This window comes from Anguilla rostrata, chromosome 4, assembly GCF_018555375.3.
Source record: "Anguilla rostrata isolate EN2019 chromosome 4, ASM1855537v3, whole genome shotgun sequence".
Classification (NCBI taxonomy): domain Eukaryota; kingdom Metazoa; phylum Chordata; class Actinopteri; order Anguilliformes; family Anguillidae; genus Anguilla; species Anguilla rostrata.
Genome location: NC_057936.1, coordinates 38409747 through 38437311, shown reverse-complemented (window position 1 = coordinate 38437311; position 27565 = coordinate 38409747). Strand labels below are relative to the sequence as shown.

Here is a 27565-nt window from a genome sequence, read left to right as displayed (position 1 = left end):
TTGTCTGTGGAGGGAGAGAGAGAGAGAGCGGGGAATTGGAGATTGCAAGCCGGCTGTTGACTTTGTCCGCCTGCTTCTCGCCCACAGGTCCACGGTTTAGCTGAAGGTATGCTGGAGAAGCTTGAACTAGACGACGAAGGTAAGCCTTTGCTCATTGAGATGTTATTGTCATCGAACACACCGTTATGTCAACAGAATTAAACGACTTGCAAACATGATCGATGCTTAAATAAGTGTAAGTATAAATTAAGTGGTGTAACGTTACATCTTCTGGTTTGGCAAATGGATTAATCACTTGGTTCATAGATTTTTTTTTACTAGCATTTATTAAATGTCGGGGCTAGCCGGACTCAGTCAATTCTCCACCTACTGTAAAAATGTAGGCTAGACTAATACTGTAATGCAAGTATCGATAGTTGTACCGGAGGTAAGACTTGACGACGCAAATCAAAGGTTTTCTGACGATAGCCCAATAATATTCGTCATGAATATTGCAGTTGTAGTTAATACAATTGTCATAAACGCATGTCGGCGTAACTATTAAATGGGCTACACACAATTTGCACAGCGTTATAATTGAATAGCCTATATTAACAATTTTGTTGGCAGTAAAACTGAGGGTCTAAACACATTCTATAGAAAAAAAAAAATCCGTTTGAATTGACCTGTAGTTATTTTAAAGGTAGAAACAGCCTAACGTCTGGATCTTGTGAATCCATTTCAAACGCAGCGCTATCGTTTCCCTGCGTTTAAGCTTTATTATAGTAGCTAGCTGTAGTGCCTCATACAGCACCAATCCTGCCGTTCCTCTCCCGTAGCCTATGAATTTAGAGAATAGATCCTATCTCGATTTACGTGGGTGGACTAATGCTGGAAAATGAGGAGTGTGATGCAGGGATTCCTCGGATCCGAGGGGATTCAGTTGTCGTCATCTCTGAGTGAACCTGTTGGCTTCAGGTACGGCGTGATATGACGCGTTTTCTGTCGTCGTTTTTTCGTCTTCTGACGATCGGAGTCCTGCCTGAAATCTCTCCCAATTTGCAGCCAGTAGCCTATAGTCTACCAATTATCATTATAGTCATGCTGCTTTGTTATACATCGTAGGCTTGAGAACTAAACTGACCTTATTACTATATTAACGAAGACATTGGTATGATTTAATGCAGTTAGGCTACAGCATAAATCTTAACGACAATACAAGTTGTTTATTTATGTAATTTATTTATTTAGTAGCGTTTTAAACGTGCTGACACAATGTCATATAGCTGTCTGTTCTGTGATTTCATTAGCTTTTTGTCTTTGAAACTGGCTGTGACCTGACATCACAGCAAATTGCTGCATGTATCCTAGCGGCAGGCTTCGCTACTGTTTCTTGTCTCAGTGACCACCTTTTAATTTTCTAGATTAGCAGTTTCCGAAGAATGGTTTTGGTTTGCGCTGCAGCCTGGCTCTTGGGAAAGTATCAACTGATGGTCAATATTTGGCTCAGTGTTCTCCTCCAAACCGTGAATCGTGAGTGCTGAGCATGAGCAAAAACTAGCAGAATCAAATGTTTTATATTTTCTGAAAATTTGTACATAAAGTACCCTATACTTAAATTAATCTCCTGTGTTCTGGAATATTTAAAAGAAGAATTTTAAAGAAAAATAAATCAATAAACACAAATATTTTAACATATTTGACTTGTTTCGCATCTGTGCCATAAATTGATCTACGTTGTAGATCTGCTGATGCGGTTCTGGATTGAATGGTATCCATTTTAGTGTTTCCTGTGGTGCAGTGAGCATATAGTGTTTTTCCATAGTCTTGGGATCTGTCTGTGTTTGGATTGGTAATTGCCTTTTAGGGAGTTCTCTGCTTGCTTCCGGTATACTGCCTGGCATTCCTTCTTCAGTGTTTTTGAGGTTAACTGCCTGTCTGGTGTCACTCTGGCCCACTATTCCACTGTCACCACTGTCTCCCTGGTCTGGGTTTGAACGGGACAACAGACCAAAATTTACATGGAATGTTTATAAACCTGATGAGCTGGAGATGTTTGTATGGTTGAAGAGACAGTTTCATTTTTTGCAGCCCAAGATATGGGCTTTACAAACAAACATGTCTTTCAGCAGAAGAGAGTCAATCATTCCATTAGAATTAATTTGATATAACTAGCCCTCTCAGCACGGGAAATTGGGTAACAGCAAATCAATGGTCTTGATTGATGGATTGCATATTGCAACTGCAATTTTTTTTTTGCTTTTGAGAGTGTAAAAAAAAAATGCAGAAAAGTTTGTTTGACAACTGATTAGATCCTGTCTCCCTAGGTCCAATATTGGAAACCAAAGATTAAGTTTAGGCATTTATAATTTTGTATAATTGATCTTGAAAATAGGCTATGTTGTGTGTCTGATGCACACAATTTACAGTCCAATATAATCGATGTTACGGGGACCTGCTGTGCTTTCATGCCCTTGACTGAATAACTGACCCTACATGTGGAAGATTTTTGCAGTGTGCTTTATCTGACTTTCACTGTTAACCTGTACTGACCTGTGTGACCAGGTGAGCATTTAGCTTATAGTTTAGGTGCCTCTAGTGCTGGCGTTAAGATGGCCTGGTGGTGGTGTTATTGTTTCTATAGCTTCATAGAGTCCCTGCTGCAGGCATTGATCTCAGGAAGTGTAGTCTGAAACGGCATGACCTTTTTAGTGTCTGCTGACACAGTAGCACAATAGAGGCTTTTAATTATGGCTTCTGACACATCCTGAAATTGCTTAATGTAAATAATCATGGCTTTGTTGTATGTGGAACCAAAAGACTAGGCCTCTTCAGTGAATCGTTTGTCATAGTTTGTTGGGTAAGTTAACACTTCAATATTTCACATCCCTGTCTCAGTGGTGTTGCTAGCACAAAGCTCTGGCCTTCTTTGTGCAATTCAAAAAATAAAAAAAATGTTCAAAAGCCTGCTTTGACAAAATTCACTATCTAATATTAAGTTTCACTTTTCGTTGTGACCAGTTGTAGCATGAAGATATTTCCACTGATGGCACATTCTGCTCTACTTTGGCGACACACATGCATGTGTAGGAAGGGCATGACCTATGAGGGTTGTTTAACAATAATAGCAACGCTTTAATTTGTTTTGCTAGATTACCAAGCATATTAATTATCCCTAGTTAATCTCAACGTAATCCCAAACTTCAAAAAGTCTATGCTTTTCATGATGTGCGGGTCAGATTAATGGATCTTTACGTTGTTAAAAGCCTATTTCTTGAATTTCAACATGGCGAAGACTAGCCCGCATTATGATTTGCTATGTGTTTGGGATGTGGTTTGTTACTGTGGCTGTGTTCAGACCTTACAGCAGTAGTGAGTGTAAGGGGCCTTTATCAGATATAATGCGTGTGGTCTGCAGGATGAAATTCAAACTTTAATATACCTCCTCCTTATTAAAAATACTTCCGGATTTGCATTTTTGAATGGTGCTGTTAAAAAAAGACATGGATGGTTCCAGGCCTATGACTTTACATTTGTCATTTTGAAATAAGTCTGACGCTTTGAAGTCAATGTCCCGTGGTTTTGAGAGTGTGCAGCAAATGAGCGATGTTGGAGGAACCCAACAGAAAGATGGAGGGGGACAGTATATCGGCAGGCTTTGGGATCAGTGTGGCGCTACCGGCTAAGTAGGGAGAGCTTAGCACTGAAAACGTTGTGCCAACCTACAGCTGTCAGGAAAGCTATCCAGGAAAACCCTTCTGCCCTCAGCCAAGTGACGTCTTTTCCTAGCGACCGACCAATGCAATGCCATTATATAACAGCAACAAAAGGGGTTTGTGCTGGACAGCCGCAGCCATATGTAGGTTTGCCGGCTGACGCACGGTTGTGGGGAGAGTACAGCGTAGAGGGGCCGGCAGAGGCGTCAGAAGCATCTCGCGTCAGCAACACGAGTGGACACGGCATTTCGCGAAGGCGCAGTCGGCAAACGCAGGTCACCGCTCTGATGCAACGCTCCGCACGATGACGGCAGAACTACCTTGTGCTAAACTCGCCTGGGAGACAAGACCGTAGGAAGTGCTCGACGAGTTGGGAGGATTGTCGTTGACCTGAGAAAAGACAGCCCCCACCGTGTCCTCATCTTGCGGGAAACAAACGGGCTCTCTGTTGTCTGGGACGCTCACCAGGAGCTTTTTGGCTGGTGGAATACTACTGTAAGAATTACTATAGCAACCAGGGCGGTCAGCAGAGAAGGGAGAAAATAGCTGTGGACTGAATTCACTGCTCCCCCCAACCCCCTACTGTTTACTTTCTGTCCTTTTATTTACAGCTTAATAGAGGCATTGGCTTGACTGTAACCCTTCATTCATATACATTTTGTCTTGGTCTATTTTGTTCTACTTCATGGGGATTCTATGTTATTTCTACCCATTCAGGGAAAATTCAGTCTGCTGTCCATCATTTAACAAGAAGTTTCCAAGTATTTTCTAAGAGATTACTAATACTACTAGCTCCTTAACTGATCTGTTTTATCTGCCCTCTTTAATAAGCAAATCACATGCTACAGTGTGTGAAATGTTAGCTATGCATTTAAAGTGCCTTTGCACTGAAATAATTGTATATTTGAAGTCCATATTCAGATTAATTGAACTACTATATTAAAATGTTTGTTTTGCTGTTTGTTCAGTGTTTTACAATAAAACTTTGTTTATAAAGACTGTACAGCACAGAAAACATACGAATTAGAGCATTCAGACCAAATATTTGTTAATGTGATCCTTGTGATTGCAGAGTATTTGTTCTTGTGTCGATGATGGTAGGAAGGTCTCTTACTTGTCTTGGTTTTCTCTGAGCTGGCTTTTTACTTTTCGTCCAAGCAGGAAATCCATCCAACTAGCAATATTACAGCATGGTGGAGTCTCATAGCAGTAGATTAATAGACATTTACAGAAATGTCTTAGTTCAAGTGCATTAGAGTAGAATATATTAATTCTTTGTGAATGTAATCACATCTGATAGAATCTGTTAATGGTCGTGTGCAAGCATATCTGCTGCTAGACTCCATTAAGAGGAGAGGTATTCATTTAGTCTTAGATTTGTGTCTCTTAAGGTATTATGGGAAAGAGATCCAAATCCATCCGTTATATTCCTACATTTTATTCATTTTTGGTTTTTTGCCCTAAAGCTGTAATTCATTTACAATTAAATTTCTGTATTTCATTTGAGAAAGTTGTTATATCGTTTTTACAGTAATTATTTTATTGCATTGAATGTTTAATTGAATCTTGGAGAATTTGACCTTGTGAAACTTTTGTTTTCCTCCAAGAATTGTGCACTGGATACAATTAAGTTTCAAGAAAAAGTTAAATGTACTATGCTCTAGTACAAAAATGTAATGATGAAAAGATTGAGAATAGTTACAGAGGTTTGCTGATGTTTTTTGTATTTTTGTTTCTTTGTCTCAGCAGCTGCTGAAGAATCAGAGAGTGACATTTACATGCGCTTTATGAAGTCCCACAAGTGCTACGACATCGTTCCAACCAGCTCAAAACTTGTGGTCTTCGACACAACATTGCAAGTAGGTACTGAGCTGTAATGCACCTGGGTAGAGTGAGAAATCTTTTTGAAATGAAAAATGTTAAATCTTGAAAAAGAAGCAGTGCATTAAAGTTAATTACCTGCTTAAGTCACATTGATAATTTGATAATTCATCATCATTCACTAAAGGTTTTTTCATTAACATTGACCAATGGTGTCACTGTGACTGCAATTACTGTGTGCAAATCTCTTATTTTGAGATATCCTGGGCAATTTAAAAATAATAACTGAAGATGTAATTTAATTGAGTTAAATGTGTGAGCCAAAAGGCCAAAGGTAATTTAACAGTCGGTGGAAAGGAACTCTAGTTAGAATGTTCTAAGGTTTAAACGCCTCCCCATTTCTCTCCCTGGTGAAATCCCAGAACATCTGAACTCTTTCTTCTTTTGCTTAATCTTCTAAACCCTAATATGCAAACAGGGCTGTGTGTGACCTCTTGACCTGATAGGAGAAACATATTAAATGGCTGTAAATTTGAAGGAAAGGAGTGTACTCTTTAATCCTCCAGGGCTCCAGGGGCAGACATACACACGCGCACACACACGCACGCACACGCACTCGCACACACACGCACATGCATGCACACACACACACACATACTCACACATACACACACACATACATACACACATACACACAGACATCATGTTAAAAAAACTTGGAATTTTTGTATTTATTGACATATTTTGAAGATACAGGGCTTCCCTTGCATTAGCTGACATATTTTTTAATAAGATGGTCTTCTAAAGTGTTTTCTTTGTGGTGTTGTAGATCAGCAAAATCCCTGTGCCCCCTAACATGTAAATTTGTCAGCTACTATTACGATTTTTGTCTTCCTTTATTAAAACCTCTTACAAAAACCAAGTGTTCTAGCCCTTCGGCTTTTTAGCATTTGTTTTTGTGTTGCGTCCATTTTGAACGTGTGCTGTTTGTCGTGTCGATGTTGCTAAATATTTTATGTGTCTGAGATAAAGAGCATTCCTGCCGTCTTTTATCTCCCGCTACTGCTCTCCTCCCCTCGTTTGATAGTTTATTTTTTTTCCTTTTCGTATCTCAAAGGGCGTGCAGATTGTGTCTATGGAAACCGATCCATGGCTCCTCAAAGACCTGTGTGCCGCCACCCTGGAGCAAGTCGCGGCGCCCCCGCCAAAAGTTTCCACTGGTCTGGTCGGCCAACCGTGGAGATGCTCGTGTTCCATAGCAGAGAAAGGGGAAAAAAATTAAACATTCATGCTCTCAAAATCAGCCTTTAACAATGGCCATGGGAGACAAAAAGGATTTTTTTTGTTTATTAAATTAAGCTAGCGTTGCAGCTGTAATGCAATCTCCTGTCCCTCCCCTTTACCGTAACAGTTAACTGACTGGCTCTGTGTATTGAATTTCTCCTGCTCCTTGTGGATTAAAATGAGTAACTCTGGTGAATCGCATTGTAGTTGCTCAGTCTTTAAAAAAAAAAAAAAAATATGTAGGTAGGCCAGCTTATGACTAGCCTCATACTAACAGATAACGGCTGTGACTACTTTCATAGTGCATTCTGGAAATTTTGAGCCAGCTGTGCATTGAGAGCACACAGAGAGGTGGGAGATCAACAAAATGGTCTATTCTTTCTTCACTTGAATGCAGTAAATAGAATGATTAGACATCAGAGCCTGAACTATGATGAAAGGAACCTCCAAACTTCAGAGGCGTGTTTAATGCCTCTGGGGGGAAAACAATCACCACTCTATCGAAAAAACACATCACATGATAATGTTTCTTTTCCCAGAAACATTTAATGCAGCCTCTGAACGCTTGGAGGGTCGCTATGGCAGCGCCGATTGTTATTGTGCTTAAAAAAAGAAGCACCCCAAGGGCCACAGTCATCACACAGCAGCGCTGCACCAAACGGTCCAGAGCTGTGCCGGTATGCGTTGGGGTGCACAAGCTTTGCCTCGTCGGTCCAGACAGGCCGGTGGGTGTGAGTGGGTCCTGTTCACCTGGCTGTGAGTAAAGAGCACACAGCTTGACTCAACATGTCCGCCGGGCAGACGGGCTGGGAGGATTAGAGAGCCATCCCCCGTGTGTTTTTATTCCTCCTGCGTTGGCTGGGGCTGTGGACCACAGCGATTGGGTCACCGGCAGGTTTCTGGAAGCCCGAGGGCTCCAGCTCTGTGGGGTCCATATGTCAGCAGTTAGATTTCAGAGCCTCTGATGTGCAGTGCAGCTGCACAAGATGCCCTGTGAATGGGAACTGGAGCAGTGTGGACAAACAGACCTGCCCTCTTCTCTCTCTCTCTCTCTCTCTCTCTCTCTCTTTCCTTTTCCTTCTCCCTCTCCCTCTCCCTCTCTCTCTCCCCCCACACACACGCCCATACTTCACCTTGATTTTGGTGATAAATGAACATAAGTAACTGGGAGAATAGAAAGATATATATTTCAATAAATGTATCAGACTGTATGGTTACCTTTCACCCCACTGTAGAATTGTGAGTCATGAGTTTCAAAGTGCACCGATTGAAAACCTTAGCATGCCAAAGACTTGTACTGTCTGATTACTGTATAACTCTTTCCTCTATACAGCAATAGGGATAATGAGCCATAAAGGAGGCCATACTGCTCACTGTAATGGAAGAAGCAGGAAGCACTAAATGTGAACCCAACAGCACATTCATTTTATGGCCAGGCCGTGTTCCCAGAGTGCCGTTCGCAACTCCCGCAGTGCATTTGTGTTCTTCGGACGTCCCCCCGCCCCCGTGCTTCTCTGCATCACGGTCCCATGACCCTGCATCTGTCGTTTGGTTCAACCACTGACACATTCTTACCACTGGGTCAGCCTTGCCCAATGGGCAGGTGATGTGCAAGACTGTCGACCGCAAGCGGTCGCATCGAAGCTTTGGTTCCACAAAAACACCCCCGCGGCCCCCGCCACAGTCATGCGTCGGCTACGGAGCGGAACCAGAGTAGCGCAGGCATTCACTGTTCAAAGAGTCTGTTGTGTTTACTTTTTACATTCTGCTCGAGGGGCAGACATTGTTTAACGAGCATAGATGTGTGCAGATTAGCTGTGATTTTCCGGACCCGAAAGCAGCTTGGTAATGGAGGGGGCGGTGGGCTGGGCAGTACTGGTGGGTGCCCGTCTGTCTGGTCACGGGAGGTAGCTTTACTGTGTAAAGTAGACTTGATGTTCATGGCTGTGGATAGCCGCTACTTTATGATAGAAGTGTAGTTGTACTGTATCTGATCTGCATTTGTATTTGTTTCAGTGACCTTCGGTATACACTTATTGTACGTTGCTTTGGATTAAAGCGTCTGCCAAATAAAATGTAATGTTATGTAATGCGTGGTGTACTGAGGCAGACCCACCCCTCCCCCAGTGCGCACTCAGAGGGCAGGAGGGAGAGAAACAGCACCCTCTGTAGGTTACTGAAAAACAGTGGTAGCTGAATTTGGTCAGTAACCCTGCTTTCATCGTAACCTTTGCAAAATGTCTTCGCTCCGCCCCCCCATGGTTTTTATGGAGCGAAAGGCCAGGCTCAGGATTTAAAGAGAAATGACAGCTCGAGTTAGTGCCAAGGAACTCACGGCCTGTAGGGGGCGATGACGAGCGCTGAGCTTTGGTCCATCCTCTCCTGCAGGTCAAGAAGGCATTCTTCGCTCTGGTGGCCAATGGAGTCCGAGCAGCTCCGCTGTGGGAGACCAAGAAGCAAAGCTTTGTGGGTAAGTACCGTGTCATTCACTCTCTCCCTTTTTCTCTCTTCCTCTCTCTCTCTCTCAAGCTTGCATACTTTTCATGAGCCGTTTATGCAGACAATCGTTAAAGAACAAGGCCGTCATTCACAATGATGACACGGGTTGCGACAGCACACAACACAACCACCCTGCTTATCTCTCTAGATCAGGGACTTCAGCCACAGGAACTTCTGGTTTTTATTGTCACACCAGTGCTTAACTCAGTGATTACAGTCAACCATTTTAACTGATCTGTTAACTCTCCTCTGCTGGTTTCCTGGGTCTGGATTGGTTACCTAATATGACTTGAAGGTGATTACCAGCCAGCCAGGTGTCGCTCTCGGATTAGGATTGAGGGCCTTTGCTGTAGGTTGTGCGTGCATTGACGTGTCCAAATTTTATTTGTGTTGCCATTGCAACATTCCTTGGCACCCCTCACTGGTGTTATCTAGCAGCGCATACCTCAGATGCATCGACCTAGGGCAAAATAAGGAGGCCTTTGCCACCCGGACTGATTAGCTGCTCCCATACATGGCAGAGCAGCCATAATCTGTGACATCACGTCTCTGTGAGCCAGTGGTACAGCATGGTGCGAGCGAAGGGGCGGGGTCTGTGCCTCTGCGGAGCCTGTTCCGAAGTGTCACGTTCCAAGACAGGATTTCAAGGAGTGGTTTTTTACGCCAGGTTATACATCCACATATTTGTAGAGGTCTCGTAATGGAATTGTGGCAGGCGGCCCCCATGTGTATTTTTTGTCATATGCAAGAAAGCCATTGGCATGACAGGTCCTGTTTAATTACTGCTGCTGCCATCTTTTCACATATTATTAAAATGTGTTTTGGCTTGCATTTGTAAAAGCAGTCAAGAAGACTTATGTAATAGGGTCTTTTTTGACTACAGCGAGCAACAAAAGAGAATTACAATGTATTGGAAATTAGCCATGCAAAAAGAAACAGGCCTTTCTTGTAAGACGGCTGCGAGACGCTGTAATTAAGATCTGCCGACCGTAACCTTGGAGAGATTGGAAGTGATGGAGCAGGAAGAGCGTCTGAGACCCCTTCGCTCTCCTGAGTTCGGCTCGAAGCCCTGACACAGCCGTATCCGCTAAACTTGGCAGACGTGCTCACCGAAAATAGCAGGATGCGTCAGGGGGGTTTTGGGGGGGGGGGTCAGACTCATTAAAGCCTCGCCTTCCTGATGGGGGCCTGGCCGAGAGAGAGTGCGCATGCCCAGCTCTGTGCGAGCAAAGGTGAGTCAGCATGCTAACGACGCAACGAAAAACTCGCTGTTTGAAGAGCATGCCTCGCAGAAAGTGTGTGTGTGTGTGTCTGTGTGTGTGTGTGAGAGAGAGAGTGGGGGAAAGAGTGTTTTGAGGGTGAATGCCTGGTTTTTTCGCCAATTTCTTTTGTATTCCCACCGTAAATGGTCTTTGTGACAGTGCCTCTGTAAAATGCACTATACAAATAAAAATAAAGTGAATTGAGAGAGTGGGAGAGAGAAATGGGGGAGATTGCATGTCAGATTGCATTGAAGTGTACAGATGACACTAGCTATGTGTTTTAATATTTGGTACTAATAAAATATATTTTTGCAACTTCACAGACTGTGTCTAGTTATGCCAAACACGGCCTCTCTAACTGTATGTATCCATGAATACAGCAAGAGAATAGTGTGTGCATAATATCTCACTCTCTTTTACAAGTACAACCTGTAATTGTAAAAGAGAGAGAGCTTTATATTAAATGATATTCATTTGTATTAAATATCTGACTGGGCAACTCTGTTCTCCTTTTGAGCGTTTGCTGCGCATCCCTGCTTTGCCATCTAGGCCATCTGCCGAAGCGGTAGCCCTTATGTAATGGCGGGGGGCAGGCGGAGGGGGGTGGGTAGATGTGATGCACTGTAGCACGTTCCCTCCGACACGCGCGACCGTCTGCTGACAAGCGTGTCTTTGCGGCTGATGCGTACGTTTGCCTGCGTGCCCGCTCAAGTCTGTGAGCATCAGAGGCCAGTGATGTCATCCGTGGGATGGCAAACTGACCTCAATCCATCCTTCTAATGTGGAAACCCATTCGCGTGTCGGTAACTACACAGACTCTTACAATTACAGGTTTGAAATCTAGCCATATTATGTGCACACTGATCTCTGCTGTGTTCATGCATGCATAGTTATAGATTGCACATTTTGCCATAATTAGACACAGTCTGTCAAGTTGTAAAAATATACTTTATTAGTACCAAATATTAAAATGCATGCTGACATAGCTAATGTCTGCTGCACACGTCTATGCAATGGCATTTAGAAAGATGTGAATGTAAAGAAATAAGTAATTGTAAATATCGATTTAGTTCTTCTGGCCAGTTAGCAAAAAGGTCAGCAAAAAATTATGAATCAGAAAGTGATGCACTGGGAGTAAAAGAGGTTATCTGGTCACATGGGGCATAGATGGCAGCAAGGGAATACGGCAAGAGGTGCTCCAGTTCAAAATGAAAAATAGAACAAACAAATTTCTCAATTTGCCACCAGTCTTGAGACTGATGGGGATGCTGTCTTTATGCCACTCTACGTCCTGCCCTCTCGTTGCCTGCAGGCAAGGTTTTGGTGCATCCCTTCTTCCTGCCTATAGGTGTCCTCAGTGTGTACTGCCTAACCCTAACCCGTCTGAACCACTCATGCTCAAAGCAAACCGCTGCTGGCTCTCTAAATTATTAATGGAAGCAGGGGAAGTGGCATCACGGTGTGACAGCAGGGCATTGTGGGAAAAGGACCTGACTTGCACCAGGGAGAGTCTGCGGGCTCAAATCCTTTGTTGGGCACAGCTGTTGTGCCGTCAGGCTGGAAAATTGACTAAAATAGCTTTTAGCGATTATCCGGCTGTAAACGGATATGGCACAGCTACATTTCAGACAGGCAGACCTCAAGGACCAATGAAGTTGATTTTATTGGGCAGTAAATGACATGTCATATTAAGTGGTTTGGTGCAAGCCATACCTCCTGGTGGCTTGGCATCCTGGAGTCACAGCACATGTGACCATTTATATTTAGCGCATACTCTTACCCAGAGCAGCTTAAAGAGCTACAGTCTTTTAGATACAGTCTGTTTATATGGCTGGATATTTAATGAAACCGCTCAAGTGCTTTGTTATACATTATAACAGAAGTGCCCCACCTGGGAATCAAACCTACGACCTTGTAGTTACAAGACCAGTTCCCTAACCATCAAGCCGCACTGCCCCCAAGCTGCAACTGCTCCCCTCAAACAGGCCTATAAATGTGAGGCTCCTGAAGGACTGGGTAGACCACTTGCCAAGGCAAGACAGGCAGCAAGTAGTGGACCTGATGAGAGAGCCATTGATATTAGCGGGTGCTTTTGACACACGGCACAAGATGTGAAAAGCACGGGCGGTGTACGCTCTGCAGGGCCGCAGCTGGGCGACGGGCTGTAGGCGGCGTCGTGGGCGGACCGTTTCCGCCAAAGCTCCTGTTAATCTCCCCCGGACCAGAGCACCCATTAAGCAAAGGTCAATCATCAAAACGGCAGGAATTCTTCTGTCATTGTTGGGACTTATGACTGTTGTGTCTAGGATTGGATTACAGAGCAATATACAGAACAATGGAAAGAACAGCAGATTAAAGAAATGAGAATAGGTTAAATTAAATTGCAGCCTTGTTCTCAAATGAGCATTAGTTTTTCTCCACAGCTCAAACAGTAAATAGGGCAGCGCTGGTAATAAAAGTATTACAGTGCAGCTGCATACAGAAGAGGTGCAAACCAACAAATGGATGGCAGCTGTGTAAACCAAGAGATGATGGCAGCTGTGTAAAGACTCTTAAACAAGGTTAATTTAATTTTCACTCATGGAAATTGTGGTAAAATTTAATACAAACAATGACACCAACAACCCAATGGAAATGTCTGTGTAGAGGGTGGTCTGAAACAGAAATGTTCAAAAAGGCTTTATGCCAGATGTTAAATTTGATTTTAAATTCACGTGTATTCATTTAAGTGTATTCAGATGTTTATGGTATGTTGTGGGAAGTCAGATATGCAGTTCTGCCAAAGGATTTAAATTGAGGTTTTTTACTGTTTTCACGTTTAGTCTGACAATGGAGTAAATCTGTTTTGGTCGAGGCTAAGAAGTGGATCTGTGATACTATTGTGCAGCAAGAGCCACTTGAATTTTACAGAAAAAGGACATACAGCATAGGGCTGGGAAATATACCATAACTTTTATTATCAAATTTTTTTTGAGCGCATTAGTAATTGTTATCATGTGGCCTATCAGTTTTCTTTTTGCCTTGGAGCCTGTGTGGCATAGCTACTTATTGGCTGTCATATCCACACCCAACAGATATGACTCAAGTGGTGATGTTTATTTCCCCAGAAGCATTTCATGTAGCCTCTGAAGTTTGGAAATTCACTACAGCACCATGTATGACTAAAGTAAAAAGATAAAAAGGAGTGAGAATGCAGAGTGAGAATGTGCATTTGTGTGCTGATTAAAGGGGTTCTATCCATTAACCTGGGAACTTAAAGGCATCGGTAACTGCTGTTCTGTCTTCTCCTGGCCAGATAATTACAAATCAAACAGTATCGAGTGTCACGCTTACACTCTTACTCATGACCTTCATGATGGTACAAACTGGATCTGACATAATGGACACTGGAGTTAAAGCAAACCTGTTGATCTACACCTCCTGGCTTGATCAAACGGTTCCATAAACTGCTGATACAGACAGCAGCAATCTCCTCCATGTCCACGGTCGGTCAGGATTGCGAAAATGTATGAGGCATCATGCTACCTATGTGTCCAAAAGTGTAGCCTTGACCTTTAGGCCCCAGCGAGGATCGAACTCGCGACCCCTGGTTTACAAGACCAGTGCTCTAACCACTGAGCTATGGAGCCTTACCTGTTGTGCTGTTCTCTTTTCAACGTATAAAAAGAACACACCCAAGGAACAAGGCCTACTGCTGCTTCACCACTCAGGTGACAGGAAAAAAATTAGTGTCATCTAGGGAGGCAACACCCATCAGCCCTCAGGGCTTTTGTGTGCAAATTGTGCTCCTGAAGTACACAAGCAGGCACCTGGCAATCCCTCAGTTAGCAGGCTAGAATTTCTTTGACTAATCAAGTTTCTCTGTGGTACAATTAATGTACCTCAGAGAAACTTGACTAATAGTCTGCTAGCAGAGGTACCTACTCATGTACTTCAGGAGCACATGACACACAAAACACACTCCCCTGATGGGTATTGCCACCCTAGCTGACACTAATTTTTTTCCTGTCGCCTGAGTGGTGACGCAGTTGTAAGACTTGTTCCTTGGGTGTGTTCATTTTAAACCTTGAAAGAAAGCAGTGTGATAGGTAGGGCTCCATAGCTCAGTGGTTAGAGCACTGGTCTTGTAAACCAGGGGTCGCGAGTTCGATCCTCGCTGGGGCCTGAAGGTCAAGGGTATTCTTTTGGACATATTGGTAGCATGCTGTTTCATAAATGTATGTAGTCCTGACCCTGGACATGGAGGAGACTGCTGCTGTCTGGATCAGCAGTTAATGGAACCATATGATGAAGATGCTGATCAGAATGTTTGGTTTGACTCCAGTGTTTGTTATGTCAAATCCAGTTTATACTATCCTGAAGTAATGCAGTTCCCTAGACCTCTATCTACCTTTTCCCCTTTTTTCCCCATACCTTTTGGTGTCCGTCTCTCACCACTACCCATTCTCCTGCTCATCCCCCCTCTCTCCACTCCCCCTTCCCCCCCCCCTCATCAACATCTCCCTCATTCATTTCTTCTTCTCTCACTCTCCTTCCATCTCTCAATCCCTCGCTCCTCTCTCCCCCTCTCCTGGTTCTCCTCTTTGTGCTCTGTTATGTGGGCCAGTGTCATGGAGACTGATATAAATACTCCTCCTGTGAGAGACAGAATGCTGGATGTCGGTGTTCTCAGAAGAGCGCTATTGAAATCGTCTGAGTAACTACAGCCAAAACAATGTCTCACTCGCTAGCGCTGGCCCACTGATCCTGCTTTAGACAGTATGCAGTTGCTCTCTCTAGTGTTAGTCTACAGCTCCTGAATTATACAGTCAGTACATATAGTTAGTACACTGTGTCACTGTCTATACTTTGTAAATGCAGTCATGTCTCACTGTTCCGTGTTTACACACTGTAAATACAGCCAATAGACTCTCTCACTGTAGTTCACTACTCTGGGTTTACACACTGTAAATACTGCCAGTAGACTGTCTCACTGTAGTTCACTACTCTGGGTTTACACACTGTAAATACTGCCAATAGACTGTCTCACTGTAGTTCACTACTCTGGGTTTACACATTGTAAATACAGCCGGAAGACTGTCTCACTGTAGTTCACTGCTCTGAGTTTATACACTGTAAATACAGCCAATAGACTGTCTCACTGCAGTTCACTACTCTGGGTTTACACACTGTAAATACTGCCAGTAGACTGTCTCACTGTAGTTCACTACTCTGGGTTTACACATCGTAAATACAGCCAGTAGACTGTCACTGTAGTTCACTGCTCCAGGTTTACACACTGTAAATACTGCCAATAGACTGTCTCACTGTAGTTCACTACTCTGGGTTTACACATCGTAAATACAGCCAGTAGACTGTCACTGTAGTTCACTGCTCCAGGTTTACACACTGTAAATACTGCCAATAGACTGTCTCACTGTAGTTCACTACTCTGGTTTACACATGTAAATACGCAGTAGACTGTCACTGTAGTTCACTGCTCCATGATGTTAACTGAGTTCACTGGTAAATACTGCCAATAGACTGTCTCACTGTAGTTCACTACTCTGGGTTTACACACTGTAAATACTGCCAATAGACTGTCTCACTGTAGTTCACTACTCTGGGTTTACACATTGTAAATACAGCCAGTACACTGTCACTGTAGTTCACTGCTCCAGGTTTACACACCATAAATACAGCCAGTAGATTGTCTCACTGTAGTTCACTGTTGTGGGCTTACAGTTTTATGCACTATAGATGTGTGTATGATTTTACTAATCAGTGCTGCTGACAGATGCCTGTGCAGCTCAGCGAGGAGTGGGATGAGGCTGCAGGGCAGAGCCCAGATTTTCTCACAGAACACTTAGTGCCTCGCACCCACAATCTGAAGACTTCAGAGCAGGATCCCGTTTCAACAGGCAGTCAGTTTTGTTCCTGTTTACTTATTCATGATGGAGGCGAGCGCCCCTCCCCCTCCGCTGCTTTTCTCCTCCCGGGGAGAGGGGAACAGGACGCGGAGTTAATTATGCAACGTTCTGCAATAAATCACAGACAGCTGTAATCACCCGGAGGCAGGCTGACGACACGGAGAAGCTCTCATCTTTCCCTCCGCCTGACGGCCGCGCTCGTGAACAGCGTTTTTAAATGCGAAGGCGATGTTTTTTTCGAAATTGTTCTAACTGGTACGTAATAGCACTCCCGCGGTGACTCGCTCCGATTTAGCATGGGTGGCGTCTGTGCCGACGGTCTCGTCACGCTCGAAACAGGATCTCGTCAAGTCCAGGCGGTGTGGATACAGTGAGGATGACCACCTCCCCCCCCCCCCTCCACCATGCACAGCTCAGTCCCAGCCCCGCTGAACCCTCCCGCCGAAGGTTTGTGTTGCCGTAGAGAGGCCCGGCGCGGCTCGGGAGCGAGGAGCACGTCACAGGCCTCGTTGCCCTACTTAGAGTCCCTCGGCTCCCGGCTGACGCGGAATTCTTCCGCCTGCGTGTGACTCCTGCCGCCATCGTGCTTCACACGCGTCCAGTCCAGTGTAATCATCCCGGCTGACTTTGACCTTCTGACTTTTTTTTTTTTTTTTTGTATTCCAGGAATGTTAACAATCACAGACTTCATCAACATATTACACAGATACTACAAGTCACCCATGGTATGTATGTTTTTGTTTCTGGTATTATTGTTCAAATGAATATAATGTCCCTTATTCAAATTCAACGTTAAAGACAAAGTGATTTCAGAATTTGTTCAGAAACGAGGTGAAAATCTTTCATGTCACAGTGAAATCCTTGTGGGGCCTGTTAATCTGTCCTGCATATTCCAGAGCTGGTTTAAGGTGCAGCTGTGCAGCATGTCCTCTGAGGCTGGTCCAAACCCACTGTTCTATCTGTGACAACAGCAGCAGATAATTCAGTCAAATTGTGTGTGCGTGCGTGCGTGCGTGCATGCGTATGTATACAAGCGAAGGTTTGGAGGGGGGTTGTATATAGTAAAGCTGCTATTCCTCAGGATTTATTTTCCTTATTGATTGGCAAGCCTAATGCTCAGCAAATCAATTATTATGGCAGCTTATGCAGCATTTCATGAGGTCTGTCATCTATTTTGCCCTGTGTGCAGCAGGTGGTCGATAGGTCTGTACCTTCACCCCGGCCCCCCTGGGTGATCCTTAAAGGCTTCCTCATGCTTCAAATGAACTGCTGTTCGGAATGTTGGATAGTGTCGGAGAACTCCTTTCTGACGGTCGGACTGGGGGCGGGGCTCTGCGTCCAACATTTTTTGTAACTTTCCGAAAACCATCATTCCGAAGTGTACTCCCACTTTCCACAGCGATAAGCATCAGAAGAGGAAGCAGAACTACACCACTCGCATGAATAGCTTTGAGGAAAAACTGCCTAATCTGTTTGCCAATACACGCATTTAAGCAACATGAGTCTTCGCGTTGCGATTATAAAGGCACCCAGAAGTCGCTGAATTCTTGAATGGAGACTGCGAACAGCAAACAGAACCTCTCTTGTACCTATACCGCTTGTTATAATCCCAAAGTTTGACGGACAGTTTTTACTCTCGTCTCCTCATATGATTGAGCAGACAAACATACCACCTTCTCTTTATTTTATTTTCTGCAGTGTTAAATAAACTAAAGCGACTTCTAAAATGCCCTCTTCCATCTGGCAAAGTTCCTGCGCCTTCACTGCAGCCATTGTTGTTTTCTGTTCTTGTGCAGAAAATGTTTTTGCTTCCATATTTTCTGGGGTTATCACAACTGCAGAATCGTAATATGCTCCCCCGGTGGCATGGAGTGTCACTAAACGAGCAGACTGAAGCCGCGATGAGTGTACACACGTACGCACGTTTGTGTACGGCACCGCGTTCGGCTGTGGTTTGTTTCCGGCCGGGTTCGCCTGCGTATGAAGTGCGCTCCCAGCTCCACGGGCTCGCATTCTGAGGCTGCTGGACGTAGCACATTAGGACACCCTCCTGCGCCTATTGGGGCCTCAGCAAAGGAACACAGAATCAAAATTAAATTTGGGAGGGGGGGATCATTCTATTTTTGCAGGTGGGCTTTGTTCTGTGGGTATGTGCGTAAGCGCTTCTCTCTCCAAAGCTGCTCGGCTCGGGAGTCTTTCTCATTCCCGCGATCGCCTCCCTCGTAGAGAGCGGTGGTGAAATAATGAGCCCGTTTCCACCGCCGAGTCCCGCGTCTCCGCCTGGCGGGAGTCGTTCACGCGTCTGAAAGAGCCCCTTAACGCAGACAACCGGCTCTGTTCTCACTCCAGAACATATGCAGAGCCTCAATTGTTTCTCTGCTTCTCAGGAGGAGCCTTTACTAATTAAGAACCAAAATCAGCGCTCTGTGGTCTGTACTCAGCCGTCAGCCCGTTTGTCAGGTACACTGTTTGCCAGTGCACCTGTTTGTCGGGTACAGCAACTGTTTGCCAGTGCACCTGTTTGTCAGGTACACTAACTGTCTGTTAGTGTACCTGTTTGTCAGGTAAAGAGTTTGGCTCAACAAACCCTTTACCTGAAAAACGGTGTTGGTGTTGAAACATTTGGTTTTCTTTTAGGAATAAAGGAGCACTCTGGTCAATTCCAGGTGGCCTAGCCCCTCTGTACGCACTGCCATGAACTCTCATGTCAAAAAGATGAAAAATCATAGCACCCCCCCTTTCCTTTTTCCTTCTACTTTGATTTAATTCTTAATCAGGGTTGTAAATCATTTTTACAATGATTTTTTTAAAGGCTGTGTTATCAGTTCTAAAACTTCATGCAATTCTTTCATCTTTTCAATCCCATTTGTGTTTCAGGTTCAAATCTATGAGCTAGAGGAACACAAGATCGAGACGTGGAGAGGTATGTGTGTCTCTCATCTGTCTCAATTACTGCCAACAGCCCAGGCCAGAGACCCCTCCCAAACCATCCCTAAGCTCTAATCATCGTCTGTCTTCTTATCATGTTTAGTTTGCTGCACATAGTGGAAAATGTAATGTTTAGCCATTTCAGAGATGTGCTGTGGTCAGGCTACATTGAGGTACATCATGAGTTGGCACGTTGTTGGGTAACGTGCAGTCAGTCAAAATCCCTGTGATATACAGCACATGTACAGTACATGCGTGTGCGTGCGTGCCTGCGTGTTTGTGTGAACTATCTTCTCTTTCCTACAGAGCTCTACCTGCAAGAAACATTTAAGCCTTTAGTGAACATATCCCCCGATGCAAGGTAAGATTTTTAGATAACAAGAAGAGAGTTTCATCTGCATGTGGCAACATAGTTTGTTTCATTAATGTTCATATTTATTGCAAGCTTTATGGAAAACGGTTTAAGGTGTCTGGCAGCTGGGCTGAGCTGACAGCAAAAGCAGGAACTGGTCTTAATCTGATTTTTTTTCTGAAGGTTCTCCCTCAATTTTCAGTTATAACATTTCCCAGGGGGCTAGTCCTTCAGTAGTCCTTGACCTTCACACCCCCCATTTCTATGGGAAGTGATGTGCACTCATTTCCAGCACACTGAATAATTTAGTTGTATATTTGGGCGATGTGTCGAAGAGCTGTTTGCTCAGTGGAAATGCAGCTCAGAATGGAATCTATTGTGCTCCAAATGGAGTTGTTGGTCTATAATCATTTTACAGTTAAAATCTTAGTCAGTAGAGCTACGCCGATGAACAGACGATGCTCGGGTTGGCCTGTTTGCATTTGCATCCCCTAGTGGTAAATGGTTGTTATTGCTTTGTCAGACGCATTAGTGTTGGGCACATTTAGCAGTCGCTACCAAAGTTCTATTCAAAGTGTTGTTTTGTGGGTTCCTACTCATGCTCACCTTGCTGGATGTCTTGAAATATTTTTTATTTATGTGTTTGTGCCTTCACCCTTTGGCTGATAACCCTCTCCAGCTGAGTTGGACAAATAATTGGACAAATAATTTTTGAACTGCTTTTTTGGTCTGCTTGACCATATTTGAATCACTCTGTTAGTTTACACAGCCTTGAATCAGATTCAATAGGTTGATTCAGCCAAATCAGAGGTTTGCTGTGGAGTGAAACCTGGTATTGTCCCCATTCACCCTATTGCTTGCTGTCACATTCACGGTAAATAATTGCTTAGCTGGGTCTGTATCCTGAAGCGTAGAAGAGCAGCAGACTGCAGCCGAGAGAGAGAATTTTGGCACCACGACGGTCGGGGACTGCCCGCCGATGACCCCTTCGCTCTGCTTTGCAGCATATTCGACGCGGTGTACTCGCTGATCAAAAACAAGATTCACCGGCTGCCGGTCATCGACCCGGTCACCGGGAACGCACTTTACATCCTCACGCACAAGAGGATCCTCAAGTTCCTCCAGCTTTTCGTGAGTACAGCTTCGTCGACCGAGGCGCTTAGAAGCAGAGAGCGGAAACGCTTCGAGGGTCGCGCGGGGGAAACGGGGTCGGCGCCGCGCCAGGCTCCCGCTATGCTTATGTCATGCGCCGTGGCCTCGGCGAGCTCGGGATTACTTTCTGAAGGGGATCTGACGAGGTCATTTCTCAGTAATGATGAAAACCACTATGCTGCCCCCTCATGGGGACAAAGTGTAATTTCACACGTGTCTGTGCCAGCATTGGGGAAAATGATTTGAATTGTCAATCTACTTTTTTTGCCACAACCCTGTAATTGTATGTTTAAGATCCTCGTGGTCATTAATTTACTGTCACCCATTTTTATATTTTAGCCTTCTGTGAGTTTTAAGTGAGTTGAGTGACTAACATGTATACCAGAGTTGAGGAAAGAATGAGATCAGAGACTAATATAAGTCAGTATCTGGGGTATGCTGACAGTGATGAGGATAGGGGGAGAGATCAAGAGAGTATTTTGGAGATATGAAAGAGGAGGAAAGGGCAGGGGAGAAATTAAGAGATGGTAAAATGTGAGATAATGAGAGAAGCAGAGAGAACTGTAGAGAGGGAGATGGGCACTTTGACAGGATGAAGGTCTTTAGCTGACTGCAGAGGATTAGTGTTATCTGTCATTGCCTTTAATTTCCTCCCATCATCCTTTGCTCTCTGCACATCCGCCTGTCTCACACACGAGAGATGCCTGAATGAGGTCCCACAACAATACAGGCTCACAGTGTGGGGACCCGCCGTGGAGCTGCTACCAGGCTGAATTATTGTGTCCATTTGCCACTGTAGAGCTGAAACCAGGCTGAATTATTATGTCTATTTCCCACGTTGAGCTAGAATTATGCCTGCTCATTTCCAACTGTAAAACCAGGCTGGTTTACTTAGTTCTGCATTCTAGGGGTGTGTTTGCGTATATGTGTGTGTTTGTGTTTATGTGTTTGTCTGTATGTGTGTGTGTCAGTCTGTTTGTGTATTGTGTATTGTGTGTGTGTGTGTGTGTGTGTCTGTCTGTCTGTTTGTGTATTGTGTGTGTGTGTGTGTGTGTGTGTGTGTATGCATCTTGTCAGGGACACAAGGTCTCAAAGTGTTATTCATGTGAGTAAAGGAGAGGATATGGGTTAGTGAGAGAGTGAGAGATAGAGAGGGAGAGAGAGATAGAGGTGAGTGTTTGAGGGCCATCAGGACTCAGAGCATGTGACTGAGTCAGTGCTGTGATTGATGCCATGTCTGCAGGTGTGCGAGATGCCAAAGCCCGCCTTCATGAAGCAGACCCTGGAGGAGCTGGGGATCGGAACCTATAGCGACATCGCCTTCATCCACCCTGACACGCCCATCATCAAAGCGCTCTGCATCTTTGTGGAGAGGAGGGTGTCGGCCCTGCCTGTGGTGGACGAATCAGGTGAGCGGGGGGGGCGGGACAAAGGGCAAAAACCTCTTTTTCCACAAAAACATTTTTACTGGACTTCACCTGCTCTTTGGAAAATCAGTCCCTGTTAATCTTTTTTCTGTTTACTCCTTTCAGGGAAGGTCGTTGATATTTATTCCAAATTTGATGTCATAGTAAGTACTTCTTATTTCAGTTACTTTACTCTTTATAGTCTTCTGGATTTCTTAAAATTAATTTCACCTCAGGAGTCAGTTGGTTCAGAGTGTGTGTCAGTTCTTGTTAAGGATTCATTGATGATCACACGGTGAAGCACAAAATGCGGAAGTAGAGCTGTGTGCATGTGTGTAAACAGTGTGGAAGCTGTGTTTATCTTTGTGTTGGCTGTGTTTATCTTTGAATGGTTACCCTGTACCATCATTATGTTTTTCTCTATGCAGAACCTTGCTGCTGAAAAGACCTACAACAACCTGGACATCACGGTGACGCAGGCCCTGAGGCACCGCTGTCAGTACTTCGAGGGAGTCATGAAGTGCAACAGGCTGGAGACGCTGGAGACCATCGTGGACAGGATAGTCAAAGCAGAGGTGAGCAGACACGATATATGCACACGTGTGCGTACACACACACACACACACACACACACGCACACACAATACTCACTGTCTCTCGGCTTCCAGACGGGTGCGCACATACAGTAGACAGAGACACACACGAGAGCAGAGATGAATAGACAACTGCACACACTCTATTACCCTGGCACAGATGCATGCATGCCTAGACCGACCCAAACAGAGACAGAAGCACATAGACAGATGGAAACGCACTGCTGAAGAGAGGCGATCAGTCAGACAGACACACACTCCCAAAGGAAGACGGACACATTCCGACAGAAGGAGACTGATGCATCACTGTGAGCAGCAATTAGATAAGATGGCATAAAAAGCTTCCTTTTATGAAATGGCAGCCTGCACCAGCTACATTAATTCAGACCTCCTTCCAAATGTGATATGGGCCAGGCTGACTGAAGACAGAGATCTGCTTGGTGTGTGGGTTTTGGTGTTTTTGGCTGTAGCTGAGGACTGTTCTCACCCCCCCCCCCCCACCAATGATCTGTCCCACAGGTCCACAGGCTGGTGGTGGTGGACGAGAACGCCTGCATCATGGGAATCGTCTCCCTCTCTGACATCCTGCAGGCTCTGGTGCTCACGCCGGCAGGTATAGACGCTCAGCATTCCTAAACCTCTGGACACTTGACCTCTCACCCCACCCCCCTGGGCCCCACAGGTAGGACGGGGTGCCTCATACACACCCCCGAAATAACGCGCCACCGTGCCCGCTCAGCCAAGCCTGTGGACGCTTTGGTGCCCGTTCCGGAATGGTGTGCTGGTCAGACACTAACTCGAGCTGTTCGCCGGGGGATACAAATGGGTTTGGACACTGTTTCCATAGCAACAGGCCTGGCCACTTTGTTTTAATCATTGCTGTTTGCTCAGGTCAATTGGTGGTGATGCTGGTCTGGTGCAGTTCTTTTTTTTTTTTTTTCCTTTGTTCTTATAAGCCCACCACTAACACAGATAATATACGCACGCACATACACACACATGCAATGTTGCCATGTTGTGTGTGTGCGCGTGCATGTGTCTTTGCGTGGGTGTGTGTGAGTGCAGGTGCATCTGTGTGTGTTAGACAAAGATTTGCATCCAGTACAGGCGCAGTGTACAGGATACAGGTGCATCAGGGTGGGGTGCGGGTGAGCTCGTATGAAGAACACACAGGTGGTCTGTTGGAAAAGAAAGCAAGCTCTGATGGTTGCAGTTGTGGTTGTGTTAATGTGAGTTGGGAATTGAGTGCTGCATTTTGAGCATGGCCATGCATTCTTCATTTTGAATAAGCTTACTCTGAGTTGTATTTTACCTCAATTATATTTTCAGTGAGAAGTTTATCTCTCGCTTAAAACTCTTCTCATATTTCTGTTTGTAACAGCAGGTAGAGACATGATGTCAGTTTATTTTAAAATCTGTTTATTTTACATGAACCACAGGAATGGCATGGATACAACTACACAAAATCAGCTTGTGAGAGGCGTACATACTTGTGTGTGTGTGTACGTGTGCACGTGTCTGTATGCCTGTGTGTGCATGCATTACTCAACCTAGGGCTAAGTAAAAAGTGATAAAAACCAAACCAAATTTACCTATGGGTTTTACTCCAGTCCAGTCTTTCAAGTCTTTCTGGAACCATGATGCGGATCTATGGAACAGCCTGAAAACAACCTAAAAACATAAGAAAAAGGGGGTGGGGCTTTTAAGCACTATGCACGTTGCCAGAACTAATCAATTAGCAAAGAGGAAAAATGAAGGAACTTCGTTGTGTTTTTTTGTGCATTCATGTGTGTGAGCACCTGCCAAAAGGCTCCCCCAGTGAGCATTACCCATGTTTGTTTGTGTCCCACCTCCTCCAGGTGCCAACCGGAAGGAGAGCGAGGCAGAGTGAAGGGACTGCTGTGACTTGGAACGTGATGCTGCTGTGGGATAGGGGGAGTCGAAGTGTAAAGTGGGCGGAGCCATGGCTGGGACGGCACCTGTGACTGGCCGAGCATATCTGATCTTGGGGTCCTGAAGTGTGTGCTGCAATGAGGACAGGAAGTGGTGGGCGGGCGAGTCATCAGAGTTTGGGGGAGGCGGGGGTGGTTCTTTCCTCTCTGTACTGAAGGAATGACAGTTATCAAAACATGTATTTAAGACCATATCACCGCCTAATATGTAAAACCTCTGAACTTAAATGAATTAGATTTTTATGTTTATTTTTGTGGGCAGTAGCCTACCTACTTTCATTTATAAATATTTATTTTCCCCCCTTTCTCAGTCCCCCACCCTTCACATCTACATGTACAAACGCATGCACTTGTAGCTTTCTCTACACTGAGCATCTGGAAAAGACTGGCCATCACAATTTCATCTGGACTACATACATTTGCACTTTGCACCCACAATCTCCTACGTTCCCCACCAGAGTCACACACACGCACACACGTGTACACACGCCCGAGCGCCTACCCCGGTGACAGGAGGGCCAATCGAGCCCCCGTGTCAGTAGTGCCTTCTGTCTACCAGAGTCGCCCATCACCGGCCACAGCTACGGAGGAGAATGTTCAGAAATCACCCCAAACTGAATGTGAAAGAAGTCTTTAAAAAACCAAAACGATGTAAAGAGGATGGACACATATTGTCACTAACTGAGATAGATGATTAAAAGCTTTATTTATTTATTTTTTTAAATAGCGATTTCTTTTTCTTTCTTTTTTCAAATTAACTTGAGTGGTTGATGGCAAGTCTTCACGTTATGCATTAAAATGAATGACAGTTAAGGACTTTTAATCTTTGGTACAACGCAGAAAGCTGCATCTATTTAAATACCCATATATAATACTTGTTCTCCAGTTTACCAGGAGCATGCAAGAAAAATAAATCGCTCATGTATTGTTGATTGATCGATCGACTGTAAATAAGAAAAGTTCATATTGAGGAAACTAAGTGCCAGAGAAAGGTATATTTTTCTGTGTATGAAAAATGTAAAATCATGTTGTTTGTAAGACTTCTGATTTTTTTTGTACATTTTGTGGCGTATATTGTTCATAAGGTTCAAGGATGGAGATGCTTTATCCATTGAAAATGCACATTATGGGCATGAAAATTACACTAATGGTAATACATATTGTAGTTTTATTTTTTGGGTTTTTCTATTTTTATTTTGCTGATTGAGTTTAAAAAAATAAAAGATGGTACCGGATCTTCTGCTCTGTTGTGTGAGTCTGTGTTTTAAACACCAAGCACACAGGAACAAGAGGAGAAATGTAAAGAGAAATAATTGTGTTGTGTAATGCAGGAATTCTATAATACCACTCTGTTCTTGTAATGACCCCTCCTCCTGTGACAGGCTCAGCACTCGTCGGCTCAGTGTTGCAAACCCACCGCAACATCATTCCCCGTGACTTCCCAAACGTAGCAAACTTAAACTTGGGTCCATGCGGAGTAGTGAGTGTAACAACATTACTGCGTACAGCATATAGGTAATTAAAATGAAAATAAAATGCGCTGAATGCAGTGAACCCTTGGTCATGCAGGCAAAGTTGTGGGAATAGTAATGAGAGATTATCTGTAATTGTGTAAATTTAAACAATTTGTTCACATTATAAAATTCCCTTTTGCTAAAATATCTATACTAATACATGAATATGAATAAGAGTTAAGCGTGATGATTCACCTGTACTTAAGCTTTCTTAGTGGTAGTTGTTTCCTTTGAAATTAAGTTAATTTCTTCCTAGAGGAAAATATGCATCTGATATATTTAAATGCAAGTTGAAAAACTTGCAAGGAACACCTGTTAACACTACTGTTGTTGAATGATTACCTTGAATTGACAAGAAGGGATTACGCATCGAGGGGCGCCGTAAGGTGGGGGGGAGTCGGGATGACTCCAAGAGTCCTGACTAACAGGGACCCACATAAAATATTAGAACATAGGATTTTCTGGGGTGGAGGGGGCCCAATGTACCAATGTGAGCTCTTTTCATGGGGCCCAGAATCCCTGGAGGCGCCCCTGTATGCATCCGATTCACACAACTGACATCAATACGGCATACGTTCGAGAAGTTTTCAAACGAATACTAACCACGGTCGGTGCACGTGCTAAAAGTTGCTGCAACCTTGTGGTAATAAATAGCATTACAGTTTCCGGAAGCTAACGCACTTACCTCTGCTGTAAAGCGTATGAGAAGTCGGTCGTTGTAGCCTACTTGGTGTCCTAGTTCTCACATGATGTAGGTTACTTCCTATCGATATATTTTCGTAAATATGTCAAAGAACAATATAGCCTACACATAAAACAGTGATTTAAAGCATATCAATTAATGCTTTATAAAAACTAAAAAATATTCTATTTCATTTGTAGGATACCTACAAGTAGGGTACCTACTCTTAAATTGAAATCTCAATGCAGACTATATTGTACCAGTGCCTCACCAGAGTAGCATGTATGTATACGTTTCTTCTTAGTATCACGAAAAGTAGTTAAGATCTCACAGCAATTTAATTTGATCATTTTGCAAGAGGAAATTCGTTTGGATATACGCTGGTTAATGACTTAAATTTGTATAATGAACTCTCCAGATGAATTTCGACGTGACTACGCAGTAATCCAGAATGATACTTCAATGTGGTATTAGGAAGTTTGCCGATTCATAACGAAATTCGTCCAGAGCGTTCGA

At 44.1% G+C, this 27565-nt stretch overlaps 1 protein-coding gene and 2 non-coding genes across 13 annotated transcripts in view; 2 read left to right on the top strand and 1 right to left on the bottom strand.

Moving 5' to 3' along the window:
- prkag2a (protein kinase, AMP-activated, gamma 2 non-catalytic subunit a) overlaps positions 1–26088 on the top strand; it is a 115880-nt gene extending 89792 nt beyond the window's left edge. For 5 of the 11 annotated variants that reach the window (XM_064332558.1, XM_064332562.1, XM_064332563.1 and 2 more), the window contains 12 exons: positions 88–139; positions 5442–5554; positions 9189–9270; positions 17137–17195; positions 19348–19393; positions 19705–19759; positions 20755–20881; positions 22146–22311; positions 22435–22472; positions 22737–22883; positions 23421–23514; positions 24761–26088. In XM_064332558.1, coding sequence (XP_064188628.1) covers positions 88–139; positions 5442–5554; positions 9189–9270; positions 17137–17195; positions 19348–19393; positions 19705–19759; positions 20755–20881; positions 22146–22311; positions 22435–22472; positions 22737–22883; positions 23421–23514; positions 24761–24792 — 1011 coding nt within the window. In that variant the 3' untranslated portion in view covers positions 24793–26088. Of the gene's footprint in view, positions 1–87; positions 140–5441; positions 5555–9188; positions 9271–17136; positions 17196–19347; positions 19394–19704; positions 19760–20754; positions 20882–22145; positions 22312–22434; positions 22473–22736; positions 22884–23420; positions 23584–24760 lie in introns of all 11 variants that reach the window. The other 6 variants (XM_064332559.1, XM_064332569.1, XM_064332560.1 and 3 more) reach the window with 5 other exon arrangements.
- On the bottom strand, positions 14118–14190 carry trnat-ugu (transfer RNA threonine (anticodon UGU)). Its single transcript has one exon. It is a non-coding gene; the product is annotated as a tRNA-Thr (tRNA).
- trnat-ugu (transfer RNA threonine (anticodon UGU)) lies at positions 14654–14726 on the top strand. The gene has a single exon. It is a non-coding gene; the product is annotated as a tRNA-Thr (tRNA).
- Positions 26089–27565: the final 1477 nt, after the last annotated feature.